The sequence below is a fragment of the Narcine bancroftii genome, chromosome 11, assembly GCF_036971445.1.
Source record: "Narcine bancroftii isolate sNarBan1 chromosome 11, sNarBan1.hap1, whole genome shotgun sequence".
Classification (NCBI taxonomy): Eukaryota; Metazoa; Chordata; class Chondrichthyes; order Torpediniformes; family Narcinidae; genus Narcine; species Narcine bancroftii.
The window spans coordinates 6,013,230-6,029,801 of NC_091479.1; the positions used below are offsets into that span (position 1 = coordinate 6,013,230).

Below are 16,572 nucleotides of genomic sequence, written 5' to 3' on the forward strand. Positions count from 1 at the left end.
CATTGTTCTCTTCCAAACATTACATTTCTGGTACCTCTCCTACTGTCTGACGAGATCTGTACAATTTTACGGGTATTTTTTTTTAATTTTTATACAGCAACATAGAGAAAGTACTGAGGGTTTCTGCCGAAGCTGGAGGTGACGGTCGTTAGCTGGAGCTGGGCAGAAAAACAAGGAGGAAAAGTGGGAGCAGGGAATGTGGGGAAGCCCAACAGCAGCAGGACTCAGCCTGAGTCTACAACTTGTACTATGGAAAATTACAAGGTAAAAACTCGCCTTTCATTTCAAAAGGGGAAGGACAGAGAGCAGAAAATTCAATCCACGTTTCACTAACAGCGCTGAGGTCAAAAAGGTGAGCAAACCTAAAGAAACTACACAGCAAATATACATATTCTTGAAGGATTTTAAAGAATAAATATTTTTTTGTCATTAAACATTATGCAAACACGTGCCACACTTGCTCTCGCTCAACCATGCATATGCGCTATATACAATTTGAAAAATACTGTGTCCTCCTTTTAAAATTCATATACAAAGCTAACCGCAGAGCATTGCCTTACATTAGTCAATGAACATTCACAAACAGGGAATCTACATACAATTAATGTCTGGCTGGAAGAGGAGTCAGGTCAAAACAGTTTCAGTTCAATTACAACACACAGAGAAAATGAATAAATGAAAGGAAACAGAAAATGGTTCAGCTCTCAGAATGTAGCCACGTTACAGATTAAAGCTGGAGGGTTTTTAGTGTGTCACACCCTTCATCCACTTACAATATTGTTGTACATCTTGTAGGTTTTATCTACTTCTTTATTACAATTTACTTCAACTTTCCATTAACAAAAAGTAGGGTAGAACTCCAGCAGTGTCTGCAAGGGCTTGTGCTGCCCACTTTATTTGCATCAGCACTCTGTTGCTCAGGGGTTGACAGTTCATTGTAAGCAGAGCCTCAGTCCTCAATATACTCCCAAAGATCTTTCTCGTAGCCTTCATGCACATGTTGTAGCAACACCTTTCTCCGGCTCTCACAGTATCTGAGGAAGGGAAGAGAGTCAGTCGAGAAGGGTAAACATTTATATTTTTCAGATGGGAATCAGAGAAGCCCCTCAAGACATGGGGGCGGGGGGGGGGGGGGGGTAGGGTTGGGGAGAGAAGCGACGGGGTGGGGGGGGAGAGAAAGAAGCGACGGGGTGGGGGGGAGAAGCGACGGGGTGGGGGGAGAGAAAGAAGCGACGGGGTGGGGGGGGAGAAAGAAGCGACGGGGTGGGGGGAGAGAAAGAAGCGACGGGGTGGGGGGAGAGAAAGAAGCGACGGGGTGGGGGGAGAGAAAGAAGCGACGGGGTGGGGGGAGAGAAAGAAGCGACGGGGTGGGGGGGGGAAGAGAAGAGAAAGAAGCGACGGGGTGGGGGGGGGGGGAAGAGAAGAGAAAGAAGTGACGAGAGAAGTGAGGAGGTTCCACAGTGGTGGTAATGGTGTAATTAGAGTCGAACATAACAATCCAGTGATGGGAATGTATGGACGTGAAACTTCAGACTCTGAAAAGGTTTCCTTCTGCAAATAATTTATTGGGAATAAAGTCCATTTTTGTTTTAAAAAAAATCTCTCCACTTTGGATTGTAAGTGTGGAGGCCTATCACATCATCTTAGCTGAGAAGAGGGTCAAAGAGACTTGAACTGAATGACTTTTTTTAAATTAAGGGCTGGAAAGTACTTTATCTAATATCGACCCTCACAGATTTTAAATATGTTCAGCGTGGTACAGCACAGAACCAGGCACTGTGGTGATTCAATGGTCTCCACCTTCCCTCATTCTGTACATACCAGATTCTAACCACCCCCTGACTGAAAACATTTTTCTTTAGATCCCCTCTAAACCTCTTACAGTCATTCTCAACTTGGTGAGGGCAAATGTGGAGTACATGGATGGGAGGGGTATGATGGGCTCTGGACTGGGTGTAGGTCAGTGGGAGTAGGCAGAATAATAGCTGAAGCTGTAGTGTTCAATGGTTCTTTAGTTTTAGTCACCCATGTTATGGGGAAAAGTTTTTGACTATTCAGCCTAAACATGCCCCTAATTTTGTACATTTCTACAACCATTAGGTCCCTTCAGCTGAAACAAGCCCAGCCTATCCAGTCTCTTTTCATCCCAGGCAACATCCAAAACAATCTTCACTGAGCTTCTAGTGTAAATCATACATCTCCATTAGTACAAAACACAGGTTCGAGGTTAGTCTGAAGCAAAACGATAGGGTGATTAAAATTGAAAAACAAAGCATATTTAGAAGTCATCAAACAGATATACCAGATGAAATAAAAGATTTTCTATTAAATAGGCTCAGTTATCCTACTAAAACTAGCTGAAATTTTAAAAAATCCAATAGAAAAAGATTTGTGTTAAAATTGCTTGCATATAACAAACATCATGAAATTTAGAGCATAGCTTGTGTTGCAGGACCCACAGTGAATTCTACTGTGATGCTCCTTGGGTGATTGTATTTACCAATCCTCTGGGATTTCAGATTTAGACCAAGGACAAGTATATAACAAAGTATGGATATAGCCGTTTTAAGAACGTTTAACTCCCGCTCAATCCACCTTATAAATCACGAGAGCGGGGGACAGAGACGGAGTAACTTTGGTTAACCAGGGTCTCCACATCTGCACTGTCCATCTATTCAAAGTGGAGTTACGAGTCCCATTTCAAGAATTCTCCATAGAGTCTCTCACTGTCAGAGGTCTTGCTGACATCATGGACAAATTTATTCCTCATCCCACCTACGCCAGATCAAATGCTCATTCAACTCACTGCTTTGGTATGTGAAATGGCTGGTGCATTTGACCCTCATTACATTCAAATGTTGTGTCTGAACCATTTGAAGTGCCTTACAGAGGGATGGGTGGCATGATCAGCACATCGCTCTCACAGCGCCAACAACCTGGTTTTGGATCCTGCTTAGTTTCTAAGGAGTTAGTACATTCTCCCCGTGTCTGCGTGGTTTTCCTCCGGGGGCTCCAGTTTCCTCCCACCCTTAAAAACGTACTGGGGGGTTGTAGGTTAATTGGATGCAATTGGGGAGCACGGGCTCGAGGGCTGTTACTGTGCTGGAAATCTAATTAAAAAATAAACAACGAAAAGAAAGTGTGAATATTACTTTTCACATACAGATGGACAGGGCTGTCAATGTCCCAAACTGCACAACATGTTGAACTCTTGTCCTAAAACATAAACCATTTTTATCGATGAAGTTGCCTTGTGTCGCACTTGCACATTTTAATTTCCAGAACTTCCCGTGGGATAAACTTCACAAAGAGGTTAATGGTTCATTCAGCAGTCTTCAATGGGCTGAACAGGTCACGGGTTTCAGAGCCATTCATCCTTGCCTCAAGGGGTAAACCATGAAGGGCCTCTGGAGGGAAAGGTTCCTAACAGGCCTCCAACCCCAAGGCTTGACTGTGTAGATTCCAACAGAACACCAGCTTCTCCAATGTTGGAAGGTGAATGAGGCATAAAGATGAGAAGACATTTTAAAATTAGACATATAGCAGAGCAACAGGCCCTTCCGACCCAGTGCCACTCAATTAACTTGTAACCTTGGCATGTTTTTAGGGTGGGAGAAAACCCACGCAGAGACGAGAATGTACAAACTCTTACAGACAGTGCCAGATTCGAACCCGGTCACTGACGCTGTAATAGCATTGCGCTAATTGCTACGCTAATTGTGCCAGCCATTTGTGATTTGCATTTGATAATTCTTCTCTCAGACACTTCAAATGGATCAATGCAACTGGTTTCATTTTAATGTAGTGAGGGTCAAATGCATCAGCCATTTCACATCTGTAAGAAAATATGCTAGATTCGTGTTGGCCCACCTGTACTTGTCTTGTACTTTTTGTTTGATGTCCTGCAAGGAGTCCTGGGATATGTCCCTTTCCAGATAGCCAGACAGCACTTCTGTTGCATTCTCCAAGTCTGCCTGATTGTTCTGCAGAGAGGAATACATTTTACAAATCAACAGTCCCGCAATGACTAGGCAATCCAATTCTGTCAAGTGATTGTAATTAAAAGAAATGCCAAATTAAATTTCAAAAAGCTCTTGGTAGAAGATCATCTAGTTGCCCATGATGTTTTCCCCATTTTGCTAATTAGACAATAGTGTTGAACACATGGTTATATCCAGTGTAATTATTTTGTGCAGGTCACAGGATGGAGGTGTCATTAAATGTGACACACAAATCCATTGAAAGATGAAAGCTTCACTCACAAGACTGAATTATTCCTTTTATTATCTCACACTGAACTTTCATCTTGGTGAAGACAACAGGCTTCATTCTCAAACCACATTTTCAGTGGACAAGCAAAATACTGTAAATGTTGGAAAAACACAAAAGATCAGAACTCATGGTCACGACATGTCACAAAATTCGTTGTTTTGCGGTAGCATTGCAGTGCGTAAGTGGGTTTTCCCCGGAGACATCAGTTTCCTCCCACTGTTCAAAACGTACCGGGGATGTAGATTATAGATTACTTGGATGGAATTGGTCAGCATGGTTTCGTGGGCCAAAATAGCCTGTGACTATGCGGTAGGTCTAATTTTTAATTTAAAAATTAAATTTAAAATAAACCACCATACAAAATAAATAAAAATAGTACAAGAAAAAGTTTGGTTCATTGATCATTCAGGGATCTGGTGGCAGCGGGAAAAAAGCTGTCCTTGTGCTGTTGGGAGCTTGTCTTCAGGCTCCTGGACCTTTCTCCCGATGGTAGCAGAATGAAGAGGGCACGGTCTGGGTTGGGGGGAGGGGTCCTTGAGGATAGAGGCTGCTTCCTTGAGACACCGCCCCTTGGAGATGTCGTCGATGGAGTGAAGACTGGTGCCCGTGATGTTGCAGGCCGAGTCAACCACCTTCTGGAGTTTTTTCTTGTCTTGAGCGTTGGCACAGGAAGCTCTCCACGGCACACCTGCTGAAGTTTTTGAGAGTCTTTGGTGACACACCGAATCTCCTCAGCTTCTTCGTGACTGCATGGTTAAAATTAAAACTTCAGGTCAATGCTTTGGGCTCATTGCCTTTCATTTATTTTCTGGAGAGGAAGCACTTGTGAGACTGTGCAAAGTCGGGCTGATAATAGACCAATGTCAGGGTGGCAAAGAGCATGGTAGGGGAATTTGAAATGATCTTTCTCACATCAGGAGTAAAAATTCATGCTGTCAGAGGAACAGCGGGTCAGGAAGCATCTGCAGAGGTAAAGGGAGAGTCAACATTTTGGGTCGAGATCCTGTGTCAGAGAAGAAAGAGTGTTTCTGGTCAAGACCTTGCCACAGTTCAGTGTGTGGAGCTAGGACATTGTGGAAGAAGAAATTTCAATTCTAAAGGCACCGTGATGAAGGTGAACACCCGAATGCAGGCAAGGATTCGACAGCATCTTTGCAGTGCTTTCATGGCAACAAAAATAACTGTTCAAATTGAGATCAGTTCTCCCTGCATGCAAGGTCACCCACAATGTGCTTGTCAATGAATTCTCCACAGTCCTATTTACAGACTGAACAATACCGATCAGTGACAATAACCATAGTTGTTACCATGGAAAGGCAGACAACATCGCATTCTTCATTGAAGTGGGCAGAGCAGATTGAGAAAGTCGAAAGTAGAATTCCAGGCTTTATAAATAGAACCATAGATACAAGAACAAGGAAGTCACAATGAACATTTATATCACTCTCGGGTAGCAGGAACAAGAGTAATGTGTTCAATTCTGGGTGCCAGAATTTGAGTTTGAGTTTAGGGAGAATAGAGATGTTTTACTAAATTGATTACACAGAAGATGGCCTTAGTTCTGTAGACAGTCAATAAAAACAGGGACTGTTCTCCTAGAATGCAAGGAAATCCACTTTATTAGGGATTGCATTGGGACAAGTAGGAACTTCAGAATTACAAAATGGTTCATGCATACCGGGAAGCCATTTATCCCTTTTTTGGTTAACTATATGGGCATGGGAATTAAAAGACACTGAACCACTCACATGTAAAACTGAATCACAGTCAACGGTTTCCTTCTATATGAAACCATTCTGCAATTCAGCCAGCCTATTTGTCTCATCAATATCTTTCTAAAATTGATAGCTCTGTCCAACTTGCTCATTTAATCCCCAAGTTAGGATTCTAGAATCAAGATCAGGGTACAAAAAAAAAATCATATATTGAAAATATCCAAGTGGCCCTGCCAAGACCATAATCGTACAATTTGTGAAGGCCTCAGGTAAAAGAGTCATGGGGGACATCAGGGCCACTGGCATCTCAGTGTAACTACAAAAATAAAACAAAGGTCTGCACAAGGAGCGAGAGCAGCTGCTCCATTTCTGCATCAGGAAATCGGGCGAATTGGAAACAGACACCAGTGGCCTTGTCTTTACATTTGGCAGAGTACAGTTGCCAGGATACTGCATTCTACAAAATCTGGCACTGCAGAGATTAGCTACTGCTTAATCCTCTCACTGTGACAGGAGTTTCTGAATGAGTATTTTGCATCAGTCTTCATTGGGGAAGACAATAACAATATAGCTGATAGTCAAAGGTCTCCGAGAATAGAATTGTGCAGTCAGGATTACTAGAGAGATAGTTCTTAGTAAGATGAATGGACTAAAGATAGATAAGTCTCCAGGAACAGATGAAGTGCACCCACAGGTTCTGAAGGAGGTGGCTTTAAAGATTATGGAGGCATTGGAAATTATTTTCCAGAAATCAATGGACTCTGGCATGGTTCTGGAGGACTGGAAAGTTGCAAATGTGATTCCACTGCTTAAGAAAGGAAGGAGGCAGAAAAAAGGAAATTATAGGCCTATTAGTCTAACGTTAATAGTTGAAAACTTATTGGAGTTGATCCTCAAGGACGAGGTTATGAAATACCTCGAGGTGCATGGCATGATAGGTTTCATGAAGATCCTGTCTGACCAACCTATTGGAATTTTTGATGTAACCTCAAGAGGGATGGACAAGGGAGAGGCTGTAAATGTTGTGTATTTGCATTTTCAAAACACCTTCGATAAAATCCCACATAAGAGGCAGCTTAATGAGATGAGAGCCCATGGAATTACAGGAAAGATATCAGATTGGGTGGAACATCGGCTGATCGACGGAAAGCAAACGGGTGGGAATAAATGGTTCTTGTTCTGGTTGGTTGCCGGATACTAGTGGTGTTCCGCAGGGATCAGTGTAAGGGCTGGTTCTTTTCACAATGTATATTGAAGATTTAGATTATGGATTAAACTGTTTGGTGGCAATGTTTGCAGATGACACCATTATAGGTGGTGGAGTAGGAAATGTCAAAAGGTTGAAGAGAGACTTGGACAGTTTAGGAGAGTGGGCAACAAAATGGCAGATGAGAAATGTACAGTTGTACATTTTGGAAGAGGAAAGAAAAAGGCAGATTATTATTTGGATGGGGAGAAAATTCAAAATTTGGAATGCAAAGGGACTTGGAGGTCCTTGTGCAGGATAACAAAGGCATTCATTTCAAGAGGAATAGTGTATAAGAGTAAAGAGGTGTTGATGAGGCTCGATTGGGCACTGGTGAGACCTCATTGGGAGTAACTGTGTGCAGTTTTGGGGCCCCTTATCTTAGAAGGGATGTAATGATGTTGGAGAGTGCAGAGAAGATTTACCAGGGTGATTCCTGGAATGCAAGGGCTAACATATGAGGAATGTTTAGAGGCTTGGACTATATTCATTGAAGAATGAGAGGGGATCTCAGAAACATTTCGAATGCTGAAAGGATTGGACAGAGTAGATGTGAATTGGTGGGTGAATCCAGGCAAGAGGACAGTCTTAAAATTAGATGGAACCCATTTAAAACAGAGATGAGAAATTTCTTTAGTCAGAGGGTCGTGGATTTGTGGAACTCATGGCCACATACAGCTGTGGAGGCCCAATCATTGGGGGAGTTTAAGGAGGAGATTGATGGGTATCTATTTAGTCAGGGTATCAAGGGATATGGGGAAAAGGCCAGAATTTGGAACTAGATGTGAGAACATTTAACTCCGGGTGCGTATGCAGAGCAAACTCAATGGGCCAAATGGCCTACTTCTGTTCCTTTATGTTTGATCTTGTGAAATGCAACCCATTCGACAGGCTGTACTCTTCTTCTTTGGCTTGGCTTCACGGACGAAGATTTATGGAGGGGTAATGTCCACATCAGCTGCAGGCTCATTTGTGGCTGACAAGTCCGATGTGCGACAGGCAGACACGGTTGCAGGGGAAAATTGGTTGGTTGGGGTTGGGTTTTTCCTCTGTCTTTTGTCAGTGAGGTGGGCTCTGCGGTCTTCTTCAAAGGAGGTTGCTGCCCGCCAAACTGTGAGGCGCCAAGATGCACGGTTTGAGGAGATATCAGCCCACTGGCGGTAGTCAATGTGGCAGGCACCAAGAGATTTCTTTAGGCAGTCCTTCTACCTCTTCTTTGGTGCGCCTCTGTCACGGTGGCCAGTGGAGAGCTCGCCATATAACATGATCTTGGGAAGGCGATGGACCTCCATTCTGGAGACGTGACCTGCCCAGCGCAGTTGGATCTTCAGCAGCGTGGATTCGATGCTGTTGGCCTCTGCCATCTCGAGTACTTCGATGTTAGGGATGAAGTCGCTCCAATGAATGTTGAGGATGGAGCGGAGACAACACTGGTGGAAGCGTTCTAGGAGCCGTAAGTGATGCCGGTAGAGGACCCATGATTCGGAGCCGAACAGGAGTGTGGGCATGACAACGGCTCTGTATACACTAATCTTTGTGAGGTTTTTCAGTTGGTTGTTTTTCCACACTCTTTTGTGTAGTCTTCCAAAGGCGCTATTTGCCTTGGCGAGTCTGTTGTCTATCTCGTTGTCGATCCTTGCATCCGATGAAATGGTGCAGCCGAGATAGGTAAACTGGTTGACCGTTTTGAGTTTTGTGTGCCCGATGGGTTAGGGTTAGGGTGCACCATTTCATCGGATGCAAGGATCGACAACGAGATAGACAACAGGCTGTACTAGAGCACAAGGAACGAACATGTTAATCAGTAATAGAAATGGTTTCAATGAGATTCCATTAATGAATTGAAGGTGGAGATTTATTATAGCAACAGCATGACATTTTCAACAAGTGCAAGACTCCAGAGTGCCAAAAATTAACCATCTGAATGAGAGAGAAAGCACTTAGGGTAAAAATGGCATTGTCAAGCAGTGACAAAAGGTACATGCAAATCTTCTTTATTCCCCAAGGGATTTCTTGGCAGTGTTATCAATGAATGAATAAACACACAGAAATACTGCAGGAACTCAGCTGATCTCACAGCGTCCATAGGAGGCAACGATAAATTAACAACAGTTTGGGCCTGAGCTCTTCTTCCAGCATCAGTGTTTTTCCTACAATCACAGCATTGGGAGACTTTTGTGTTTCATTTTATTGAATGAATAGACTGAGGACCGACTCAAGTTGAATGAGGCACATACTTTCCTGTGGTTCACTACTCACGACAGATCAAAGAACGCAACAGCCCTGCGGGCCACAATGTTGTGCTGACCCATTTATACCCACCAAAAAAATTTAAACCCTCCTTATCTCATAACCCTTCATTTTCCTTTCATCCTTGTCGAAGAGTCTCTTAAATGTTCCAACCTCCACCACCATCCACGACAAGGCATTCCAGGCACCTACAACTTTCTCGTGTTTAAAAAAAAACATCCCTGATGTCTCCCCTAAACTTTCCTCCCTTTACTTTGTACAGGTGCCCTCTAGAGTTTGCTACCCCCACCCTGTGAGAAAGGTGTTGGCTGTCCACCTTATCTATGCCTCTCATATTAAGTCACCTCTCATCCTTCAGAGGAACCCAAGAGACTACATACATACAACTTGGATTTTATAATGGCTAAACTGAACCTCAAAATGTTTAATTTCTTCAAAACCCTTTTCAAAGGTAACAATTATCCAAAGAGAGCAATTTGAATCTTTCTGTGGAAAGAGCGTACCTCAAAGATAATGGACTGGTTGTTCTTTCTGAGGTAGAAAGCAAAGACGTAAGTGTACATTAGCGTGGCACGGCACTGGCAGAGGACATCCACAGCTTTTTTCAGGAATTGCACCTCAATCCAAGACATGTTGTGTTGTTGCATCTCTTCCATCTTTTGCTTGACTTGAGCATACAGCTTGTGTTCAAACCGCAGGCTTTGCATGTGGTTCATGTAGCGGTTGCAGTAGAAGAGATAACGCTGGAGAGCTGCCCGAGAGCGCTGCCAAAGAAAAGCACATGAGAAAACTCGTGCTGGCAACGATTTACAATTCCTTTGCTAATTAGACTGGACAACATTATTTTACAAAAGGTTTGCTTCTTGACAAAAAAAAAGGGACCATTTCAAGCTGAACACAAAGATAATTTCAGATTTGTTGCGTCACGTAGGAAGTTGGAGAAACATTAAATTAAATTTATTGAATTTAGCATGTGTAATCGGAGGAGCCCAGGGATTGTCTTGGTCACCAATTTTACCATCGAAGTAGAGCTCATAGGCTTTCTTAATAAGTGCAGACATTCTGTATCTTTGAGCCTGAAGCGTATACTTGCCACAAATATAACAGTATGTATCACAGCTGTTGTGACATTGAAAGGTTTCTGTTGAATTAAATCTTCATGAAGACAATAAATCCTATTACTAAGTACACACACTATGCTATTGCCTGAAGAACATGTGCATCAATGAGCATTCAGTCCATATTTGTGTAATGAACAGCATCTGTATATGTGGGCTGCTTTTATAGCCTGCCTGCATCTATCCTGTCTAAGCCTAGGCATCGGCTTTCAGTCTGCATCTATCCTGACTAAGACAACATTTGCATAGCACCTCCACTGAGTGCATGGCCAGGCATGCTTTTTTTTTGGAACACTTTATATTCTGTTTTTCAAAAGAAAGTATTACGTTTGAAAACAGCAATTTTACACATTCTTTTAGTACAAGTCGCTTCAAAGAATCAAATACAATACCAATGTACTTGCCAGTGCCCTCCCTCTCTCCCCCCCAAACATCAAAAGAAAACAAAATGACAAAAGAGACAGAAAATATTAAAGGAATGAAAAGAGAAATTCAATACAAGGAGGAATGTGCTTCAGCAAGAAATGTTCCCCCAGGGCTACAGTTTAATTCTGCAGCCTTGCTCACATCCACCTTCCTTTTACCTCCTGGGCATCCCTCGCTGCCTTCGCATCATCTTCATTGTATCGATTACAATTATACCTAGAATTGGAGAAGGGAGAACTTAATTTCATTTCAAGTGTATCACCAAAAATGAAATACAGAACACAAAATCTAAACAAAATCCTAGTTCAGATTTTTACTCCCCAATCGATCAGCGTACTTGGGTTTAAAAGTCACCCATAACCGTGCCATGGTTTCTCCACGAGTAGACTACTCCTGCAGATTATGTACTTTTAAAGACTATAATATTCAGCTACAAACAATGCTGGAGAATCACTCAGGATAAGGTTAGAGGTTTCCTCCTCAATAAGGTTGCCCCCGTGAGAAAAAGTCTCCTAGAGTTGGCAGGCTGCAGAACCTCTGAGTGTGCAGGGTGTGGTCTGAAGACGCATTGGCTGGCTACAGTTTTTTTAAAAAAAGATCAAATGATTTGCTGTCTGCGAGGCTGAGAATGCCAAAGGTTGGTGGCATGCGAGGAGGAAACCCTCATGGGCGTATGGGGACTCTTGGTTGGGGGTGGGGGGCGGAGGGGTTGATTTGCCTGAAATTTTAGAGAGAGATAAAAACATGTACCAATTTCTAATAAAAGGTCCTTTTATCAACCGATAATACACAGCTAGCACAAATCACAACTTTAAAGAAATATTGTTTTCTGCCTTTCTAAACAGCAATTATTTGGTTAACATTTTTGCCAACAGACATGGGGGCTTGGAGTGAGACCAGACCCCTCCCCCCCCACTCAGGGGTTCAGTGGGTGTGCAGACTCCCCACCCACCCAGAGGCTAGGTGTGAGCCTGACCCCCCCACACCCCAACAGGATCAGGAGCTCGGTGTTGTGCCCTCCCCCTTGGAGTCAGTTGAGGGCAACTCAATGCCAAATGACACTAGTTGCACCATTTCTCCACAAATCCATCACAATAAAGAGACAGGGACCAACACAGGGAAAACGGTTGAACAGGATCTCCTTCCCCCTCGTTCCCTCAGAGACCCGGCCTTGAAGTGGCTTTCCCAATGCATAGTCCTCACCTCATCGTCATTTTGCTTCTTTCACACATACTTGACGGCCTGACTCCAAAATGGCCATCCATGTCAATCAGTCTAATTTGTTTATCTTTTTGTTTTCTCTGTCTGATTTTTTTTCTTCTTAATTTGCCCAAATTTTCCCAACTGTTTTTGTCAGCGTTTGGGAGGGCAGCTGCCCCCACCCCCTCACACCAGACATATGCCCTTGGAAACTCCTGCATCCCCTAACAGGACAAATCAATCATTCTCATACTTTCCCATTAATCGCCCCCTTGGTCCATTCCCCTGCAGCTGCAGGAAGTGTCACACTTGCACCCACACCTCCTCCCTCACCACCATTCAGGGCCCACACCTCCTCCCTCACCACCATTCAGGGCCCACACCTCCTCCCTCACCACCATTCAGGACCCACACCTCCTCCCTCACCACCATTCAGGACCCACACCTCCTCCCTCACCACCATTCAGGGCCCACACCTCCTCCCTCACCACCATTCAGGGCCCACACCTCCTCCCTCACCACCATTCAGGGCCCACACCTCCTCCCTCACCACCATTCAGGGCCCTCACCTCCTCCCTCACCTCCATTCAGGGCCCACACCTCCTCCCTCACCACCATTCAGGGCCCACACCTCCTCCCTCACCACCATTCAGGGCCCACACCTCCTCCCTCACCACCATTCAGGGCCCACACCTCCTCCCTCACCACCATTCAGGGCCCACACCTCGTCCCTCACCACCATTCAGGGCCCACACCTCGTCCCTCACCACCATTCAGGGCCTACACCTCCTCACCACCATTCAGGGCCCACACCTCCTCCCTCACCACCATTCAGGGCCCACACCTCCTCCCTCACTACCACTCAGGGCCCACACCTCCTCCCTCACCACCACTCAGGGCCCACACCTCCTCCCTCACCACCACTCAGGGCCCACACCTCCTCCCTCACCACCATTCAGGGCCCACACCTCCTCCCTCACCACCATTCAGGGCCCACACCTCCTCCCTCACCACCATTCAGGGCCCACATCTCCTCCCTCACCACCATTCAGGGCTTCCAAACAGGCCTTTCAAGAGAAGCAACACTTCCCTTGTGCTTCTGTGGGAACAATATACTCCATCCGGTGCTTATTGTGGCATTCTCTGAACACAGGCTGGGAGATCACATCACTGAGCACTTTCACTCGGCCTGCATCATGACCGGGATCTTCCAGTGGCCAACACTTCAATTCTGTATCCCATTCCCACGCTGACATGTCTATCTATGGCCTTGTGTACTGTCAAACCCAACACCACCGGTAATTTTGGAAGAATCTTCCAAAAGGATTGCATGGACATTGACTTCTCCAGTTTGTGCTGGCCAACTCCCCATTCTCCCCTTCCCTCTCCATTCACAGAGCCTTCCCCCCTCGCCATTTACTGGTGAGCCCTCCCTCCCTTATCAACCAATTACCTCTTGCTTGTGCTTTCTCCCCCCCCCCCCCTACTATTTTGTCTATATTTTGCTCATTCGTTGATGAAGGGCTCAAGCCAAAAAAGTTGGTTCTGTATCTGTGTCTTTGCTCTATACAGGACACTGTTTCACCTGCTGAGTTTCTCCAGCATCGTTCTGAACTTCAAAGAAGTGTTTTACTTGGAAAATTCATCTGCCCTGGAGTAGGAACACTACTTCAGTGAAAGCAGGTTTGATCTTAAATTTTACTCAGGTGCTGAGGATCAGCATCGTTTCAATCAAGCATCTTGTCCGACTCTGAGCAGAAGTACTGCAGAGTCTAAACAATTCAAATGTTTGCAAGAACAACTCAGCATACTAACCAAGCAGATCCATGTGGTTCCCAGGGGCCAAGGCAGACCCAACAGAATTCTGCTTTACAATTCTGATTGCGACAGACCATGTGATTACATCCACCATCCTTTTCAATGGTCACGTGACACTTTGGACATTCCTGTTGAGAATTTAGAGACATTATTCACAAACAGAGAAAAATTCAACCGCAGACAAGCAACAAAAGTCCACTCTTGTTTTCTAACATTGTATCGTGTTATACTAATCAACAACCTACCAAACCCAATGAATTAGCAACCCATAATCAAGAAATCAATCCTTGGGCAAGGACAGTGAACAGCCATCGGAGACCCTTTGGATGGATTCAGGTAATATTTTACTTTGAGGTTTTTGTACCCCATGTGGTGTTAGCAAACCAATCTGGTGAGATGTGAAGGACATGCATGTTTTACTTCATTGATGTTCCTGAGCTTTATAAGTTTTGGAATAGTCTGTGGTTGTGTTGATTCCATCACAAGTCCAAGTGATGATAATTACAACATCTTAACCCGTGCTCATATGGACGATACAGCACCAGTGACCACAGTGACGGTGTAGCGCAATGCAGTTCAATTAAAGATACATACATTTTGCAGGAACTAGTACCACCACCACCGTGGAACAGCTAGCCTGTCACGTCTCCCCTTTGAAAACTTCTTAACTGAATCATCTCAATGTTATTGAAGCATTAATTGGTGCTAACAACACAGCCCCTCCGCCAAATCCCAAGGTTAGCAATCACTAGAAGATGTTGACAGATAGGGAATCCTGAGATATCACAAAGAGGGCCATTGAAGGGATAGGGAATGAAGGGAAGAAATCCAAATTGTATCAAAACATTCTAAAAGTTGTTCAAACAACTGCCCCCCACAAAAAATCTAATATTGGAAATCTGAAATCTGAATGCAGAGCAGATTTACTAGGATGTTGCTGGAACTTCAGGAACTGAATTACAGGGAAAGATTAAACAAGTGAGGACCTTGTTCCCTGGAGAGGAGATTTGATAGAAGTATTTAAAATTATGAGGGGTATAGATGGAGTAAATATAACTCAGCCTTTTCCCACTGAGGTTAGGCGAGATACAGGACATGGGCTGAAGGTGAAAGGGTAAATGTTTAGGGGCAACATTCACACAAGGGTGGTGGGAGTGTGGAATGAACTGCCAGCTGAAGTGATGAATGTGGGTTCAATTTTAACATTAAAAAAATTTGGACGGGGACATGAATGGGAGGGCTTTGGACTGGGTGCAGGTCAGCGGGACAAGGCAGAATCCTGAAAGGCTGAAGGGCCTGTCTTCTATGCTGTTATGTACTATGATGTTACAGAATGTTGGAAGGGATGGAATGAATAAACAAAATGCATGGAAACTATGAAAATGAATGAGAATCGGTAATCCATGAATGAAGCAAGAGGATACGAAAAAGATCCTACATAACCTCTCATCAATATTCACCAGGGAGAAGGATGTGGAGGCTGAAGAGTTAAGGGAAGGGCTGATATTCTGGAGTACAGCTCTAACAGGAAAGAGGAGAGAAACATTGGAGCAGGTTAAGGTTGTTAAATTCTCAGGGCCTGAGGAGATCTATCACAGGATTTTAGAAGGACAGGAAATTGCTTGGCCTCTGATGGTAATTGTTATACCTTTATGACCTACAAGTTATCAGAAGACTGGTGGCTAGCTAAAGTTATCCCCTTGTTCAAAAAGGGGTAAAAGAGTATGCATTGGTGCTGTATAATTCTCCAATTCTAATTTAGTGTTGGGGCTGAGGAATGAAGAAAGCTGTCTGTAGGAGTAATGGAAACAGGGAAAAATAGACGGGAAAGAGTGTGAAATTATGCACCACCAAGCTTAAAAACAGTTTCTTCCCCATCGCCATCAGGCTCTTGAATGAGCCCCATCCCCTGCTGCCTTTGCTTAACGCTAATCGATCTTCCTTTTCGTTGTAATCCTTTCTTCTGTAAGATGTGCCCCTTCTGTCCTTACGAATGTTAGAGATAACCTCTTGTCCGAATTAAAAGAGAAAATACTGAAAATAATAGAAATGTGGAGAGAGAAAACTGTCAATGTTACAGATTGATGGCCTTTCTTCAGAAGTGACTAATTTTGATGAACTTGTTCAACTGAGAGACAAATCCTGGGGGCTGTAGTGTGCCACAGTAAACAATCCTCCAAGAGTTTCTCTTCACTTCTGTTCGCTCTGTACTCTTGAAGATCTTACGAAACCAAATCATTCAGAAAATCAAAAAAAGCCCCAAAGATAAACATTTTGAAGAACAAGGGAATAATGGTAAATAAAATCAGTGTTTTTTCTGGTTCAAAACAGTGGCCTCGACTTTGCTCCACTTAACCTGTGGCTTTCTCACACTACCACAGGCTGGCAGTCTGGAAGTCAGGAATGGGTCCATAGTCAAGTCCAGGGGGGGCACGGCTCATTTGCACTAACAATCAACTGTACAGCTTTATGGCTTTTAAATGGGGTTGCAAATCTGGAATGAAAAGGAAAGACAACAAGGATTTCT

At 44.0% G+C, this 16,572-nt stretch overlaps 1 protein-coding gene across 2 annotated transcripts in view; it reads right to left on the reverse strand.

Annotated features, from left to right (window-relative positions):
• Window positions 1–789: 789 nt before the first annotated feature.
• The window catches only part of LOC138745399 (E3 ubiquitin-protein ligase ARIH1), a 66,148-nt gene continuing 50,365 nt past the window's right edge, over window positions 790–16,572 (reverse strand). For both annotated transcript variants that reach the window (XM_069902397.1, XM_069902396.1), the window contains 5 exons: window positions 14,043–14,173; window positions 11,186–11,243; window positions 9,987–10,247; window positions 3,871–3,983; window positions 790–1,034 (listed from right to left, as the gene is read on the reverse strand). In XM_069902397.1, coding sequence (XP_069758498.1) covers window positions 950–1,034; window positions 3,871–3,983; window positions 9,987–10,247; window positions 11,186–11,243; window positions 14,043–14,173 — 648 coding nt within the window. In that variant the 3' untranslated portion in view covers window positions 790–949. The remainder of the gene's footprint in view (window positions 1,035–3,870; window positions 3,984–9,986; window positions 10,248–11,185; window positions 11,244–14,042; window positions 14,174–16,572) is intronic.